At 45.5% G+C, this 18,910-nt stretch overlaps 1 protein-coding gene across 1 annotated transcript in view; it reads right to left on the reverse strand.

Annotated features, from left to right (window-relative positions):
* Positions 1–573: 573 nt before the first annotated feature.
* Positions 574–18,910, reverse strand: part of NT5C1A (5'-nucleotidase, cytosolic IA) — a 78,511-nt gene continuing 60,174 nt past the window's right edge. The window contains exons 5-6 of the mRNA XM_063455388.1: positions 9,927–10,111; positions 574–2,147 (exon numbers count right to left, since the gene is read on the reverse strand). Of these exons, the coding sequence (XP_063311458.1) occupies positions 1,794–2,147; positions 9,927–10,111 (539 nt within the window). The 3' untranslated portion in view covers positions 574–1,793. The remainder of the gene's footprint in view (positions 2,148–9,926; positions 10,112–18,910) is intronic.

Genomic DNA, 18,910 nt, shown 5'->3' on the forward strand with positions numbered 1-18,910 from the left:
AACATTTATATGCACTAAAAAAAATAAAAATAAAATAAATTGAAAAATAAAAATAAAATGGTTGCAGCTTCCGAATGAATCTAAAATGGATGCTGTCCAGTAGGTAGGAGGGTCTGCTAGGGATGGTGTGCTGCTGATTGGCTGGAATGTGTCTGCTGACTGTGAGGTACAGAGTTTACTCAATGATAAAGAATAGGGGGCGGATGTGTTCGCATGTGTTCGCCCACAGTGGCGAACGCGAACATGCTATGTTCGCCGGGAACTATTCGCCAGCGAACCGTTTGGGACATCACTACTCCTAACATACACATTATGTCATATTTATTTTTAAAATGTGCTTTACTACCTTTAATCAGGCTTGTTCTCCAATATCGTATTAACTTAAATATCTGTCTCTACATGTTTCATTTGGAATTTACATCAATAGAAATAACTTTCTCAAGGCAGGGGTACTTAGAAAACATTTTTTAGACCTGCAGGGGTACTTCTCCTTGAAAGGTTGAGAAACACTGGTCTAGAATACCATTCAATCTAAAATAAATTATCTTCACTCTCATGAAAAAACACAAAATATCAGCCAAAATGTATTTTATTTTATTACATACAGTAAAATATATCAATACATTCCATCTGTTACATTCACAAAAGTACAGGTAGCAGAATCAGACGTCCCTAAAGCCCCATTATACATTCTCAGTTATACAAAGGCACAAAACACAGCAAGATATTCAAAGTGGAACAAGACATACTTTTTAACAAGACAGGACACAGCAAGCCTGTCTTAGCAAACAACATCACTGACATTTTATTTTCTCTTTTCATTCCACATACCTTAAAAGTGATAAAATGTAATTTGATCATGCAGCATTTGAGTGTTGTTCATATAAAAATTAAAAAGATGGCTTCAAATATGTATACATAGTCATACAATCAGCTGTCTGGAGCATCCATTTTAAACCTACAATGGGAATGGGAACCTTGTAAACTGACATTTGATATATTTTGTGGAGATTGTTACAGTATATTCTGTGCTGAATTGTATTTGATGTAATTCAGAAATTCAGGTAAACCTTTTCTGGCTGACAGTTTAGATAAAGACCAATGCAATAAATATTGAACAATACTTAAAAATAAAATAGCAATTTGATTTTCACTATATTATATATCAATAATAGCTAATGTGTTTTTAGATAACAATCTTTGTTATGTGCAAATATCTAGTATATTCTCCAAACCAATGTATCCAATCCCAAGTCCATGTAAGAACACAACAAGGTGAAAGGAAAGTATGTAGGTTAATACTCAGAAAGGGGTCAAGTAGAAATTATTTACCTTAGTTTAGCTTTATCAGAGAGGAGCTCTATTAATCAATTGAATTAAACACCTATATACCTACTGAAAAACAGTTACATTTAAGAATGTATAGCTTCACATTCATCCATTTAAAAAATACAGCTGGTTCAGTAAAAAGAAGCAAACTCATGGCCTCCCATACCATATAGTATATGGAGGTGCAGAGTGGACAATGGCAATTTAATGGATGAAGAACACAGTGTAAGTCAGATCACAGAGCCCTAACCTTTCAATTTATAACATTACTAAAGGTATCCACAGACCATAGCCACTGGATGTGATCATGAGCACACAGCTTCATATTAAATCTATGAGCTGTGTAAACAAAGTGTGAAGGCAACGTTCAAAGTGGCATATGTATGTTAAACAAAAATACACATATAGATCAGGTTAATCCTGTCAGAATAGAAAGTTGCCTTAAAAGAATTGTTAAATTAACTTCATTTGGTGTTTTGAACAGGCTTGTGTCTATGCCTCTGTGCTACTCCATATGGTACATGAGCTGCTATTGTCCCCATCTCTTGAGCTCCCTCCACATGGAACATCTGGTCATCAAAGAAGATATGAGGACGGATTTTCTCCAATAAGGGACCTTTTGGGGCTCCAGCCAAGAAAAGTGCCTCATCTGTTTCAAGACCCCAGCTTCGTAGTGTCTTCAGGGCACGTGCCCCAGAACTAGCTGCACTGCGTGCTGTAACCAGATACGTTCGGATGGGACAGTTCATTCTCATTCCTTTGAGGTAAAACTTCTTCTGTAACCTTCCTAGTGCTTCCAGAAAACATTTCAAAGGCCCCTTTAGAAAAAAAAAAACACAACAACCTGTAACATGGCTACAAAACAGATAAGAAAATTAAATAGCAAGAGATCATACATTTAAATGTCAGCCTTTTACTTGGGTAATTTCTTCAAGAACCTGAAGATTAGCTGACTTATGCATATTATATCCCTACTTGCTGAAGTGCTTTCTAAACCTCTAATTTCAACTGTAAAAGGCTTTTTGTATATCAAAGGATTTTAATTTTCTCACATCTAGCTAACCGGACCGGATTAACATAGGGGCTGATGAAGCTGCAGCTCCAGGCCCATGCCCATGGAATAGGCCCATTGATTTAAAAAAAAAAAAAAAAAAAACTTTTTACACACTACTCTTAGGGTTGCCACCCGGCAGGTATTTCTCCGGTATTTGAGGCTGCCTAGCCGGTGCCGGTATTGCAGTAATACCGGCAATACAAATGTCAGTCTCAGTATAAACAGAGATTATTCTGCAATACCAGCACCGGCTAGTAGGGGTCAATGTGTGTGTGAGAGAGGCAGGAATAAGAAGTTACAGCATCTCCCTCCCTGCCTCTCTCTACAAACTGATCCGGGGGGAAGCAGCTCTGCACAGGGAGTCCAGACAGCAGCTCTGAGCCTGCAGAGACAGCCTACAGCTCAGGTAAGTGAGGGATGGGGGAAAGGCTGTAGGGAGACATGGAGACACAGACACTGGGAGACCTGTGGACACTGAGACACTAGGGGAAACATGTCTCCCAGTGGCTCTAGTCTCTGTGTCCCCATGTCTCCCAGCCAGTGTCCTTAGTGTCTCAGTGTCCCCATGTGTCCCAGTGTCCTTAGTGTCTCTGTGTCCCTAGACTCCCAGTGCCCCTAGGGGACACAGGGAGACTAATACCTGCGAGACATGGGGCACTTCCAGTGTCCCCATTTCTCTCAGCTAGTGTCTCAGTGTCCCCATGTCTCCCAGTGTCCCTGATGTCTCTCAGTGTTCGTAGTGTGCCAGTGTCCCTGGTGTCTCAGTGTTTCCTAGTCTCAGAGAGTCCCCTAGTCTCCCAGTGTCCCCTAGTATAAAAGAAAAAATCTCAGGCACTCACTGTGATAGATTTAAGCAGGTTTATTGGACACCGCAACGTTTTGACCTGTACAGGTCTTTATCAAGTTTCCAGTGTCCCCTATGTATCACAGTGTCTGAGTGCCCCATGTCTCCCAGTGTCCCGTTGTGTCTCAAAGTCACCAAGTGTCCCCATGTCTCCCCCAGTTTCTTTGTCCCCAGGTCTCCCAGTGTCCCCTAGTGTCTCAGTGTCCCCATGTCTCACAGTGTCCCAATGTCTCAGTATCCCCTAGTGACATGGGGACACTGGGAGACGTGGGGACACAGAGACATGGGGACACTGGGAGAGACATGGGGGAACTGGGCGACTTTGAGACACAAGGGGACACTGGGAGACATGGGCCACAGAGACACTGTGATACACAGGGGACACCGTGATACATAGGGGACACTGGGGACACAGACACTAGGGGACACTGGGATATTAGGGGATACTGAAAGACAGGGGACACTGAGACACTGGGAGATTAGGGGACACTGAGAGACGTGGGGACACTGATACATAGGGACACTGGGAGCAATTCATATATACAGTAGAATCAAACTGTCAGTAGTTTTTGGTGATATTACTGAATTCTCTTGGTCACTCCTTGGGATTTACATCATGGGTTGTCAAACATACAAAATGTATTATGCAAATTAGTAAGGCCAGTATTTTTTTTTCAAGAAAAGTGGCAACCCTTACTACTTTTCCAATACTCTTGCTTAAGTATGGAAACTTAAGAGGGATGTAGAGGAACAAAACTTGTGTGAACTGGTTGACAATTAAATTAGTTCAGGTAATGCTGACTTTGGTCTCTCTAACACTGTGGCATGTTCCCTTTCTTCTACACTCACTACATACACCTTTTCTCTGTCCAAGACTATATAACAGGAGCTTCTGCCTGCTAGTAAGAATGTAAGGAGACAAGTGTACATGTGACTGCTACGAAACAGTCCTTAGAAAGAGTGTATTTAACAAAAGAGAGAACCGAGAATGCCATCCTCTGATGAAGTGATACTACGATCACGAAACGCGTAAGGCGGCATTCTATTCCGATTCCCAAGAGAGTGAGCAGGAGAGTGAGCTGGAACACAAATCTGAGCTGCAGTGGAACACACACGGCTGTCAGCAAGTCTGTCTGCAACACGAAGAGGTCCAGATCTGATTTCATCCGGCCGGTGAGAGAGATTTTTAACATCCTTTGGACACTCAAAACTTTAATTTGACAGAAGCTGCTCTCCAAACTTGGGAATTTTTATTGTCTTTTATATTTTATGTGTTAGTTATTGACAGTGATTTATTGCTAATAAAAATTTTTTTTTTTACTTGAAGCAATCTGTCGGCTGCACATATAATTGACACAGTTTTTCTACTACAGTGGGATAATACATATCTTTCCCAAAATTCATTTATTTTTTCAGTGTACTGGTTAAACATATGTGGTTAAACCTTTACTAGATTAATTTTATTCAGCTATTGTTTCATTTTTCTTGCCCACATATGGGAAGAAAAGATACAAAAAGCTGAGACATTTGTTACACAATATTGCTATTTTGTGAACTCATATTGCCTTAAAGCGGCACTGTCATGCCGAATCCCGTTTTTTTTTAACCCCCCTCCCGCCTCCACTACATCCAATCGACCCCCTAGTCACCCCCAAATGCCCCTAAGCCCCCCACATTACCTCTTTTTAATTCTTTATCTTCTGCCCCGATCTTTATTCAGGGCGCCGCCATCTTTGTGTGGGTAGGTGAAGTCCCTGTGGGACACGTCATCTACCCACACTACACAGACTGTGAGATTCCCGCACATGCCCAGTGAAACACCTGGACATGCGAACGGGAATTTCATCTATTCATTCATTCATCAGACAGACGAATGAATGAATAGAAAAAATCAGACGAACAAACTAACACTGTGTATCAGTGTTAGTTTGTTCGTTCAGTTTATTACAAGGAGGGAGCTACCGGCGTGCAGCTCCCTCCTTGTAATATGTAACTATAGAAGCGGCAGGGAGCAGTGCTCATCGCCACTTCCTAAGCCCCCCATGTCCCCCCTCACTCTATGGGGGTCAATATGACCCCCATAATAGGACAAGGGAGATTAAAATCTCCCCAATACCCCTACTCGCTATACCGCGAGTAGGGGCATGTCCACTAAACAGTGAGCAGCCTGTGGCTGCTCACTGTAAAAAAAAAAAAAATGGTAATAAGGGGGGGACCTACTGTCCCCCCCCCACGGCCCCCACCCCTGCGCGGTGGGTGGGGGCCCTAATAAAACAATAAGGGGGGGGGGACCTTCTGTCCTCCCCCCCGGCCCCCACCCCTGAGCGGTGGGTGGGGGCCCTAATAAAAACAATAAGGGGGGGGACCTATTGTCCTCCCCCCCTGGCCCCCACCCCTGCGCGGTGGGTGGGGGCCCTAATAAAAACAATAAGGGGGGGGACCTATTGTCCTCCCCCCCTGGCCCCCACCCCTGCGCGGTGGGTGGGGGCCCTAATAAAACAATAAGGGGGGGGGGACCTATTGTCCTCCCCCCCTGGCCCCCACCCCTGCGCGGTGGGTGGGGGCCCTAATAAAACAATAAGGGGGGGGGGACCTATTGTCCTCCCCCCCTGGCCCCCACCCCTGCGCGGTGGGTGGGGGCCCTAATAAAACAATAAGGGGGGGGGGGACCTATTGTCCTCCCCCCCTGGCCCCCACCCCTGCGCGGTGGGTGGGGGCCCTAATAAAACAATAAGGGGGGGGACCTACTGTCCTCCCCCCCGGCCCCCACCCCTGAGCGGTGGGTGGGGGCCCTAATAAAACAATAAGGGGGGGGGACCTACTGTCCTCCCCCCCGGCCCCCACCCCTGAGCGGTGGGTGGGGGCCCTAATAAAACAATAAGGGGGGGGACCTACTGTCCTCCCCCCCGGCCCCCACCCCTGAGCGGTGGGTGGGGGCCCTAATAAAACAATAAGGGGGGGGGACCTACTGTCCTCCCCCCCTGGCCCCCACCCTTGCGCGCAGGGGTGGGGGCCGGGGGGGAGGACAGTAGGTCTCCCCCCCCCTTATTGTTTTATTAGGGCCCCCACCCACCGCTCAGGGGTGGGGGCCGGGGGGGAGGACAGTAGGTCCCCCCCCCTTATTGTTTTATTAGGGCCCCCACCCACCGCTCAGGGGTGGGGGCCGGGGGGGAGGACAGTAGGTCCCCCCCCCCTTATTGTTTTATTAGGGCCCCCACCCACCGCTCAGGGGTGGGGGCCGGGGGGGAGGACAGTAGGTCCCCCCCCCTTATTGTTTTATTAGGGCCCCCACCCACCGCGCAGGGGTGGGGGCCGGGGGGGAGGACAGTAGGTCCCCCCCCCTTATTGTTTTATTAGGGCCCCCACCCACCGCGCAGGGGAGGGGGGTGTTTATTGTTTGTTTTTTTTGTTTTTTGTTTTTTACAGTGAGCAGCCACAGGCTGCTCACTGCTTACTAGACATGCCCCTACTCGCGGTATAGCGAGTAGGGGCATATTATTTACTAATACTAAGTAATCTTTACTTAGTATTAGTAAAGTTGGCTGAAAGACCAATTCAGGTCTTTCAGCCTTTTAGTAGATAGCTCCCTGATACCGTGGGAATTAGGGAGTTATCTACTAAGCGGCTGCAAGATGCAGCCGCGGCAATGAATAGGATCGGAGTTTCATTCATTAGAATGAAATTCCGATACAAACAAAGTACCGAATTGCATCCTAACACCAATGGAGAATTCTGTTAGGATGCAATTCGGCAGTTTTGCCGGCGTTCTGTCTAAGTGACAGGACGTTTGGCAATACTGACAGGAAGCATTGTGGGAACAGGGAGGAAACCTAGGGATCATGGGAAAATTGCTCTGACCAGCGGAAATGAAGCACACTTTGCTCCTCCGCTGGTCAGAGCTGGTCAAGCGGAGGAATCCCATAAGACAAAGAGTCCCTACTTTGTCTTATGGTTTTAAAGAAAACTAAAGGAGACAGGAAGAAAAGAAGAACAGATCCTGAGAGAGGGGTAGAAGAGGAAGAGATTGAGGAAAGGTAAGTTCGGCATGACAGTGCCGCTTTAATAACTATCTCCACAGAGTCCTGCTATTACTATTGATTATTCAATAGACACACTTACTATTTACACTTTAACCTCAGGTGGCGGTTATTCTCGCAGTGATTCAGTGGTTATGGTACACATATCCGGTCTCATCGTTTAAAATTTGAGAGTTATTCACCAGTGTAAGCTGAAGTTTATCTATTAAGTTACTTTTGAAAATTCTTAGAAAGAGTGGAGCGAGTGCATCATTAGACATGTTTACGCCAAGCTCAGGGTGCTGTCTGCATAGTATGCCCTTAGTTGGCCAGCATGCATGACTGGCAGGCAGCCTGGCATGCATTCATGCCAGATTGTCCTTCAAATTCTTTGGACAGACATGCCCCCTTTTTGGGTATGTTCTCCCCTTTTGGCAGTTCTGGTTACGTGATTCGCGTCAGTGGCCCACCCTTTTATCCTGTCCATAGACTTCATGCTTCACTGGACACTGCTGTTAGGGGGTATGGATTTACTTGAAAGGTGAAAGTGTGAGATTAGCATAGGGTATGTTTTCTCATAGCTGCATCCCATGAGTTTCCCTCTAGCACCATCTCCATCAGATACATGATGCTTGGGAGGTAGGACTGTTTCTGTGTTTTTGGTCAATAAGATTCTGTAATTAGTCCCATCATAATTGTCAGCACCAGACCCACTGGGCTCTTAATCTGGCCCTGATAGCTAAAAAGATTGATTCTCCATAAACTGGTTGACCACTGTCTGGTTGAAATGGTTGACCATTTCTGTACTAGTTTATGGGTATAACTTGGGAGCAAATTATATTAATTATATATGGAACTTGCCTGATGCACCATTCTGCAGTTGTATAATTAGCTCATAAATAAATAACAAATAAATTATTGAACTATAATGTGATATTTAATAAACCAAACGTTTGCAAAACACATTTACCAGATTCTTAGCAGTGTTAATGAGATCTCTGTTTTGGGAAGGCAGTACATTATACAATTTAGTTTCCTGGGGTCTGACTTAGCAGTTAAGACTCACTGGTTTAAACTGCAGGCATTTAGTAAACTATATTCTTTTCACTGTATATGTATGTATTTGTTATCAAACTGTCAAAATTCTTAAATTCTCACATCCTTCTGCTACCTTGCCGAACCATCATTGTTTGGGGCCAGGTTACATTAGTACAAGGGCATTTGGTATCAGAAGGACATTGCCTCCCTCTCTGTTGGGGCCGTAAGCAGGCCACTTATTTACAGCCTCTGCAACTCTCTTTTTAATCTCTCTAGAATTGTTTGATTCTTTATCTATGATCAGCAGACGAAAACTGCTTTCCGAATTGTTATATATAGTAGTTTTTTAATCTTCTACTGAAATTTTATAGACCCCTTGACATTATTGTTTAAACAGATCTCTCTTTCACTTTAGTACTTTCATCTGAGGACCAATCCTGACAGACTGATTTCTTATATTGACCACCATTCCCCATTGATATGGTTTTATTGTCTGGTTCCAAGTAAGTATTTTTCCAATTATTTTTTTTCCCTGAAAAATGGAAATTGTCATTTTGTTTTGCTTCACTATATTTTACTTTGTTTTAATGTTTTTTTTATAAAAACAAATCAAATTTGAGCCAGATTTTGCTATAAGATATAATTATAAACACAAAAGGAACACAGATAAACAGGACTACCCAGCTAAAATATATTAGGCCCTCCAACAGTCCTACTTTTTGTATGCTGGTGTCTCGCATCTGAATACACCATGAAACTTTCCTGAGGCAAAACCACAAGAGTGCATCATTAGATGTGTTTGCACATTGAACAGGTTATAGGGCCCTGTAGAGAGAGCTTTAGCAGGGCTCTCTGCAAGGCCAAGTATGTTGGAAGCTGGACAGATAGGCCCCTTCAGTGGGCAAATCCATCATATTTCTGGGCAGGCCAGATATCACCAGTGATGCAAGCCACATAATTGGTGACGTTCCCTCAGGGCCCGACCACCCATCTAGATTTCATACCTCCAAAGCTGCTTATAGAATACAGCTTTTGCAAAACAAAAAATAAAACATGATTAGTAATATTTGGATTGAGTTTATTCAATAAACTGGGGGAGAACTGATATATAAATCGACAATTGCGCTACACATGTCTGCATCTTTAGAGTTAGTATTTCACTTTCTAGTACAAATAAACACATGGAAACAAAATACACAGTGAAGAAATGAATATGGGCATGCAAAATACTTTCCAAATTAGCAAAGCTGGACAAATAGTCAGGTTTGAGGATTCTCTATAAATATTGGCCTGTATATTGAAATTCAGTTTTGTGTGTAACAAAATTCACCATATAGTAACTAAACCCTAAAGTTTAAATACACAGCTTACTGTTTAGCTGTATTAGCTCAATGTAAAATGCATGCATGTAATTATTGTGATTGACTAAACCTACCTATATGTGGTTCATATAAGCCAACTTACATAATGTAAGAAATATTACTTTTATGAGGAGATGTAAAGTTCAGTAATTAAGGTTCAGTGTAAGTAGTGCTTATTGTTCCCGAAGTAGCTAAATATAAATCTAGAAAGAATCCCCAAACTCTGTTAGTTTGGTAGTAGAGTATGTCATGTGACATATGCATTGGTCGTGTGATAGCAGTACCTGTGCCAGAGGTTTGTTCTCATAAGCTTTTTCATGCTCAAAGAACATGTCCAGGCCGTGCTCTTTCACAATTTGTTCAGACTCATCTGAGAATAGAACAGCATCTCCATCAAATGCAACTCGCAGCTGCTCCTCCTGGACCGACACATTCTGACTGGGGCTGAAGATGGTCGCTGCTGCTATACCTAAAGAGAAGCAGTGAAAAAATGTCATGTGTGTTTTCTTAATCTTATGGAAGAGATAAAATTCTAAATGAGGAAGTTCTTCATACCTATAAAATGTGAACCTATTTTAGACCTATTAAAGAATACTTTTGTAGCGGAACCCTATGGTGGCTGTCCTTCCTGTATTGTTGATTGCCCTCATCTACCCTACCTTGGCCCTAAAGACAAATACTGTGCCTGGCCCTTGGATTACCTCAGGGCAGTGTTGCTACTTCAAATGGGCACTTCGGATACCGTCGAAGTGCCGAAGTAATCGTCGAAGCGGTCGAAGTCGTCGAAGTGCACGGCATCGAACAAAGGGCCACGTGGCGGCGGCCATTTTAACTCCGAACATCGCCGACCCGTACCATCGACTCCACTTCGACACTTCGACTAACGTCGAAGTACCGGCCACACTTCGAACGGGACTTAGACGTTTTTATGCCAGAAATTGACCGACCGCACAGCTCAAATCTATGGAACTGTTTTGGGCAGGAAAATGTGCTTGCGGTCTGTCATAAAGGGACCTCCAACTAACTATTGATCTACTGGAGGGATTGGGACGATTTTTTTGAGGATTACTAATTAAAGGCTGCTGATTATGAAAATGCATGTTTTATGTTTGTAGCACGAATATTATAGAAGTTATGGCTATTGTGTAAAAGTTATGTTTGAAACTGTACAATAAGTGGATTATCTCCCAGGCTAAGGGGAGGGAATCTGTGGGTTGCACCCAAGATACCATTGGTTGTTTTATGCCTCCCCCTGGGTGTGGCCTGTCTGTGTACAGTTGTAATAAAAGGCAGGCTGGATGTACCAGCCAGCAGTTCTGTTCCTGAAACTGTGTGTCGTCCAGTTATTGGGATTGCTGTGGGGATCTTGCTGTGTTATTTTGCCTGCTGGAAACTCTGCCTGTGGATTTACTATTGCCTTGTTCCTGAGCCTTCCTGGGATCTTCAGTGGAGAATAGCTGTGGGATATCAGCTCTCCGCTACATTGGTTGGCAGCGCTGGGATCCAGACTCACAAGGGAACAAGGATTAATGGAATACGGATGGAGAGTGACTATGCTAAGCTTAAAAGAACCACGCTAAAGGACTTACTGGAAGCAAGAGGGATTGCAGCAAGCAACAAAAAGAAAGCAACCCTCATTGCAGAAGTCATGGCAGAATATCAAACCGAGGGCAGGGCAATCCCTGAACAGCATAACACATCGGATGGGTTAGAACAAGAGGAATTTCAAAGGCAAGTGCAATGTAGACTGGCCTTTTATGGAGGAAATGCAACGCTTGACATTATTTCCAGGACTATGACCGAGGTGCAAGAATTTATGTTGCGCCAAAGGCCACAACCATCCACAGTACGGGACACAGCAAATACCAACAGTACAGAGGGTAAGACAAAAATTCCTTACCAAGCGTTTAAAAACTATGTGGAGGCGGAGGAAGACATAGATGCTTTCCTCCAAGATTTTGAAAGACTGTGTGCCTTACATAAGATCAGTACTGAGGATTGGGTACCTATTTTGGCTGGGCGGTTGTCTGGGAGGGCAGCAGAAGCTTATAGAACTGTACCAGATGAGGAGATCCGGAACTACAGCCGGGTAAAGGAGATTATATTGGCCCGGTATGCCATAACACCAGAGGCATACCGAAGGCGGTTTCGAGAGTTGAAAAAGGCAGATAAAGACTCACATGCCGAGTGGGCTTGTAGGTTGCAGCGGGAGGCCCTTTGATGGGTGCAAGCCAGCAAGGCCCGATCCATGGAAGATGTGATACAAATGTTGCTCATGGAACAATTCTATGATGGGGTAACAACTAATGTACAGGAGTGGGTAAGAGACCGCAACCCTGCATCCCTCACAGAGGCGGCTAGGAAGGCGGATGAGTACCTAGATGCGCGCAGGTCACAGAAACCGGTAGCCCCAAAAGTAACGATGAAATCCTTTGGGGGAACGAACTGACCCCCTGTACCACCCTGACAGCTACCACCACCACCACCTGCTGTGCAACCACGTTTCCGCCAACCTAGCTCTGGGCCCTGTCATCACTGCCAGAAGTGGGGGCATTACAAAAGAGAGTGCCCACAACTCCGAGACCGATCCTCATGGATCCGACCAGGGCCCCCACCACCCCCGAGAGCCGCTGCCCATCACTACCAGGGGGAGCCACCAGTTGCTTATGGCTCCGTGGTTCCTGTCACCACCATAGAACAGTGGGAGGTACTACACGAAGCTAACCCACTACAAGCCCATGACGATAATCGCCAGCACCACAGACAGACGGTATACCTGGAGGGAAAAGCAGTACAGGGGCTCCGAGACTCTGGTGCCACTATAACCCTGGTCAAAAGCCACTTGGTCGCTGACAAGGCTAAGACTAACCGGACTATAGCAGTCAGAGTTGCTGGGGGAGCCGTCTACCGGCTGGACACTGCCAACGTCCATTTGCATTGGGGAGCGGGGTCAGGGAGGGTGGAGGTGGGGTTGATGCCCCAGTTACCCGCAGAGGTGGTACTGGGAAACAATTTGGGAAAGCTCACATCTGCTTTTGAGCCCCAGCCCACCACCACTGAAGAAGCACACCCAGTGGTCACCAGACAACAGGCCCGCACCCAGGACTACAACACACTGCCGGAGGTCCAGGTAAGAGAACCTTCCCCTTCCCTAGACTGTGTCCCCTGGTCCCCCCCTAACGAATTTGAAGCAGAGGTGATAACTGACCCTACCTTGCAGGTATATAGAGATAAAGTCACCTCTGACCACCCTGGGGCAGAGGGGGAAAGATTTGTATGGGAGGGACAGCTGTTATACCGGGAGTACGACAAGCAAGTAGATGGGTCAGACCCGATTGTGTTAAGACAATTAGTGGTACCACAGAGGTACCGAGCCGAATTGCTGCGGATAGCACACGACATTCCGCTATCTGGGCATTTAGGGGTTAGTCGGACCAGATACCGACTGACGCAAAATTTATTTTGGCCGGGAGTTAGCCAGGAAGTACGGAAGTATTGTAATACCTGTGACACGTGCCAGAGGGTGGGGAAGAGGGGAGACCGGCGGAAAGCAAAACTGCATCCGCTACCGATAATTGAGGAACCCTTCCACCGAATAGCGGTGGATATCATAGGCCCCCTCCAGAAACCTAGCCCTTCCAGCAAGAGGTACATCCTCACGGTGGTAGACTACGCTACCCGATATCCCGAGGCAGTGGCCCTGACAAATATCCACGCTGAGACAGTGGCGGAGGCCCTGATGCAGATCTTCTCCCGGGTAGGGTTACCTAGGGAGATAATCTTGGATCAGGGTACTCAGTTTACTGCAGAGGTCACCCAACAACTCTGGAGGCTGTGCAATGTTAAGTCCATTATTAGCGCCCCATACCACCCCCAGACCAACGGGCTCTGTGAAAGGTTCAATGGCACCTTAAAGCAAATGCTCTGAACCTTTGCTGAGACCCATAAGGACTGGGAGCGATTCCTGCCACACCTCCTCTTTGCTTACAGGGAGGTGCCTCAGGAATCAACGGGGTTTTCCCCATTTGAGTTATTATTTGGGAGGAGGGTAAGAGGACCCCTAGATCTCATCCGAGAACATTGGGAGGGAGACCGGAGTGCAGACGGTACCCCCATTATACCATATGTGTTGGCACTTCGGGACCGACTGGAGGCCCTAACTAAGACAGTAGGAGAGAACCTCCAGGCGGCCCAGACGCGTCAACGTACATGGTATGCTCGGGGCGCCAGAGACCGTAGCTTCCAGGTGGGACAGAAAGTTTTAATTTTAAAACCTGTCCGACATGATAAGCTGCAGGCCGCCTGGCAAGGCCCTTATAAAGTCGTGGAACAGAGATGTGACACCACTTACATAATTGGCCCCTGCACAGGAGCTGGAGGGCGACGCATGCTCCATGTGAACATGCTAAAGCCCTACCGGGAACGTTCAGAGGAGGTGACAGCGATTTGTGCACCCAACTCCGACGAGTGTGACAGCCTTCCCCTTCCAGATCTGCTGGGAGATGGGAGGCTGTCTGGGGATTTAGGAGAAGTTGCGCTGGGAGACCGGCTGAGTCCACAGGAGCGTATCGAAGTACAGCAGCTGTTGCGAGAGAAGCAAGAAACTTTCTCAAATGTACCTGGATACACTCCTCTAGCAACTCACCGGGTCGAGACCCCAGGGCAACTACCCATGCGCCAGACCCCCTACCGCATCCCAAAAGCGGTGAGGGAAAACATGCGCAAGGAGATCGATGAGATGCTCCAACTGGGGGTGATAGAGCCCTCAGATAGCCCATGGGCCTCTCCGGTAGTCCTTGTGCCGAAGCGAGACGGTACGACTCGCTTCTGCGTGGACTATAGGAGATTAAATGAGAAAACCGTGTCAGACGCCTATCCTATGCCCCGGATAGACGAGTTACTAGACAGAATGGCCAGGGGCCAATACCTCACCACTATTGACTTATGTAAAGGATGTTGGCAAATCCCCCTGGCCCCAGACGCCATCCCGAAGTCGGCCTTTGTCACCCCATTTGGCTTGTATCAGTTTAAGGTCATGCCATTTGGGATGAAAAACGCCCCAGCTACCTTCCAGAGGATGGTAGATCGACTTCTGGATGGATTCCAGGACTATACCTGTGCCTACCTGGACAATATTGCTATTTTTAGCAATACGTGGCAGGAACACTTGGCCCATATAGGAGCTGTACTAGACAGGATAAGGGAAGCTGGTTTGACCCTGAAGCCGGCTAAGTGTAGTATAGGAATGGCTGAGGTGCAGTACCTGGGACATAGAGTGGGGTGCGGTAAACAGAAGCCCGAACCTGCCAAAGTAGAGGCCGTAGCCCAGTGGCCCACCCCTAGGACTAAGACCCAGGTTTTAGCGTTTCTAGGGACAGCGGGGTATTACAGGAAGTTTGTCCCCAATTATAGCGCCCTGGCCAAACCCCTCACGGACCTGACCCGTAAGAACCTTCCCCGCCAAGTAAACTGGACCCCGGAGTGTGAGCAGGCATTCCAACACCTGAAAAATGCACTGATAAATGCCCCTTTCTTGGCAGCTCCTAATCCAACTAAACAATTTCTTGTTCACACAGACGCTTCTATGTTTGGATTGGGAGCAGTACTGAGCCAAGTCGGGGCCGATGGCGGAGAACATCCCGTGGCTTACATCAGTCGCAAGCTGTTACCTCGAGAAGTAAGCTACGCCGCCATCGAAAAAGAATGCCTGGCTGTGGTGTGGGCCCTAAAGAAACTGCAGCCCTATCTGTATGGACAGCCCTTTTCCTTGCTCACGGATCACAACCCGTTAGTATGGCTGAACCGGGTGGCTGGGGACAATGCCAGGCTGCTGCGCTGGAGTTTGGCGCTGCAGCCCTTTGACTTTAATATCCAGTACCGACCGGGTAAGCAGAATGGAAATGCTGACGGGTTGTCCAGACAAACTGACCTAGAAAAATGATCCGTGAGCCCCGGACATCCCCAAGCCGATCCGTGTTGGATCAGACTGTGTATGCCGGCTTGTGGGCAAGGGGGAGCAGTGTAGCGGAACCCTATGGTGGCTGTCCTTCCTGTATTGTTGATTGCCCTCATCTACCCTACCTTGGCCCTAAAGACAAATACTGTGCCTGGCCCTTGGATTACCTCAGGGCAGTGTTGCTACTTCAAATGGGCACTTCGGATACCGTCGAAGTGCCGAAGTAATCGTCGAAGCGGTCGAAGTCATCGAAGTGCACGGCATCGAACAAAGGGCCACGTGGCGGCGGCCATTTTAACTCCGAACATCGCCGACCCGTACCATCGACTCCACTTCGACACTTCGACTAACGTCGAAGTGCCGGCCACACTTCGAACGGGACTTAGACGTTTTTATGCCAGAAATTGACCGCAGCACAGCGCAAATCTATGGAACTGTTTTGGGCAGGAAAATGTGCTTGCGGTCGGTCATAAAGGGACCTCCAACTAACTATTGATCTACTGGAGGGATTGGGACGATTTTTGAGAGGATTACTAATTAAAGGCTGCTGATTATGAAAATGCATGTTTTATGTTTGTAGCACGAATATTATAGAAGTTATGGATATTGTGTAAAAGTTATGTTTGAAACTGTACAATAAGTGGATTATCTCCCAGGCTAAGGGGAGGGAATCTGTGGGTTGCACCCAAGATACCATTGGTTGTTTTATGCCTCCCCCTGGGTGTGGCCTGTCTGTGTACAGTTGTAATAAAAGGCAGGCTGGATGTACCAGCCAGCAGTTCTGTTCCTGAAACTGTGTGTCGTCCAGTTATTGGGATTGCTGTGGGGATCTTGCTGTGTTATTTTGCCTGCTGGAAACTCTGCCTGTGGATTTACTATTGCCTTGTTCCTGAGCCTTCCTGGGATCTTCAGTGGAGAATAGCTGTGGGATATCAGCTCTCCGCTACAACGTTCTTACTGATTAAACATTGTTAGTACCTCTGCAATACTAAGCAGCAGTATTCGGTCTAAAAGATACTACTCTGGAGAACTGGTAAAAAGTTAGCAAAATATAACTGTATGGCAAATAAAAAAAATGAGTTTGACCAAATTTATGTGTCCGCAATAAAATCTTGTTTCTGGCAAATTAGGTTTTGTCCATGTGGTTTAGTTCCGATTAATTCAGTACATGCAGTTGCTTCAAGAAAAAAGAGTTGGACAAACCAAAAATGTAATAACTATCAATAATTTTTTTCCCATCAATCATCTTCTTTTTTTTTTGCACCACGGACAGAACTACAAATCACAAAACAAAAAAAATTATTAATTTATTCATTCCACATTTCGTTTGTTTCATGATTTGGTCATATGGCAATTTATTGTTACGGAATTTGGACAGCCCTCTGATTGTGCAAAATTAGGACGAATTGCAATTGGATTTAAACCAAAGGCACAAGACTAATAGTGTATAATTTAAAAGGCTAGAAAAAAACTTACAAACAGCTAATAATTAAACTCATTGAAGAAAAGCAGACATCAGCTACACTGGAGATAATATACATGGCCTAATGCAAAATTCAAATTGTTTAATCATTTTGGATGAACTTTTAAGAAGTGTTTTCCCCCAAATATTAAAATAGCCCAAAATATATCAATATATAAAAAAATCTTAAAATATTTTTCAAAATTTTTAATATTAAATAATTTTAAAATCTTATCGAAAATTATGAAATAATTTAAAAGTGTATCAAAAATTATATATTTTTTCATCCTATGCAGAACAATTTCACACAGTTTTTTTTTTTAAATTCTTTATTTTTGAAGTGCATAAGTAAAATACAGTCGCTTGTGAGGTACCCCAAAGGCACTCCTCCAGCGTAGTATAAAACATTTTAACAGGAAGGGGTAAAGATGACTTTGCACATTTTTGTATGTTTAAGTTATGCATTACACGGTTTCGGTTGTTCTGACTTAGGCATATTCATATTCATATCATAAAATAAGCTAAACTAAAATAACATCGCTTATCTTTCCGATCATGAAATAAAAAAGAAAGTTAAGATGCTGTGTCGTGTGTAACGGTAGCTATACCAGTAGACTAGTGTAGTCAATGTAGTATTGTGGGTCGCTTAATAGAATTGCGTTTTTTAATTAGCTGGGTCAGGATGCTACGGAGCGAGTGTTGCCTTTCTCGTGTAAATGGTCGTGCAGGAGTAGTATTACCTAGTGCTAGCTACGTAGTAAGGCAGAGCCGTGCCCTATTTTATGGTGTATCAAAAACAAGATGAATAGCAGGTCTTGCATACCGTAGCCTACTCTGGCCCAGTTACGTGAAGAGGACGCGGATTCAGATTGAAGCATGGTGCTTCATGTTATAGTGTATGCTAGACAGATTATGAGGTTAGCGTTCATATATAAAAGCAGTTCAGTTAAGTCAACGTTTGTAGGGCATGCTAGGCAAGTTAACAGTGTATCATTTATATGTGTGTAGGTTGAGACAAAGCGTGTTGCATGTGCGGTCATAACGAATTGTGGTACAATGCTAACAATCAAAACATATTTACGAGTCTTTGCGTATATTTAAGTTATGCATTACACAGTTTCGGTTGTTCTGACTTAGGCATTGTCAGGGCTCCGCGGGCGGCTGTGAGGGGAGGCTGCAATCCTCTCGCAGCACTCACCCTCGGTCCGTCGCCGCCGGTAAGCGAGCGGCGTCCTCTCCTCTTGACACGCCGCTCGCGTCCTCCTCTCCTCCTCCCAGCGGCAGCATGTCTAACGCTGCGCGCTGGGAGCCGGCACTATTATCTAAACGCCGGGGTCACTCACGTGACCCGGCGTTAAAGCTACAGCGCAAAAATCACAGTGGGGGGTATAGATATCCCCCACGTGTGTTTGTTAATACTGATTAGAGGTTATCCAATCAGGATTCAGGCTAGGATTTAAATACTTACCTTTCCTGTCTCTCTGTGCCCTGTTGTGGTCTTTGCTGTATAGTATTGATACTGAACGTGTGCTTTCTGGTTACGTACTCTCTGGCTTGTTATACTGACTTTGTGACTTTCTCCTACCCTTTGACCTCGGCTTGTTTCTCGTTATTCTGTTTTCTGGTTCCCCTTACTCGACTTGTCTCCTGACTATTCTGTGTGTGCTTAGCCCGGCCACTCTAAGGTCCGGTACTGCACACTTTCTGTGTGTGTGTCTGTGTGTGTGTTAGCGTGTTGGGTTCCCCGAATCGTGACAGGCATATTCATATCATAAAATAAGCTAAACTAAAATAACATCGCTTATCTTTCCGATCATGAAATAAAAGAAAGTTAAGATGCTGTGTCATGT

This window comes from Pelobates fuscus, chromosome 1 (assembly GCF_036172605.1).
Source record: "Pelobates fuscus isolate aPelFus1 chromosome 1, aPelFus1.pri, whole genome shotgun sequence".
NCBI lineage: Eukaryota > Metazoa > Chordata > Amphibia > Anura > Pelobatidae > Pelobates > Pelobates fuscus.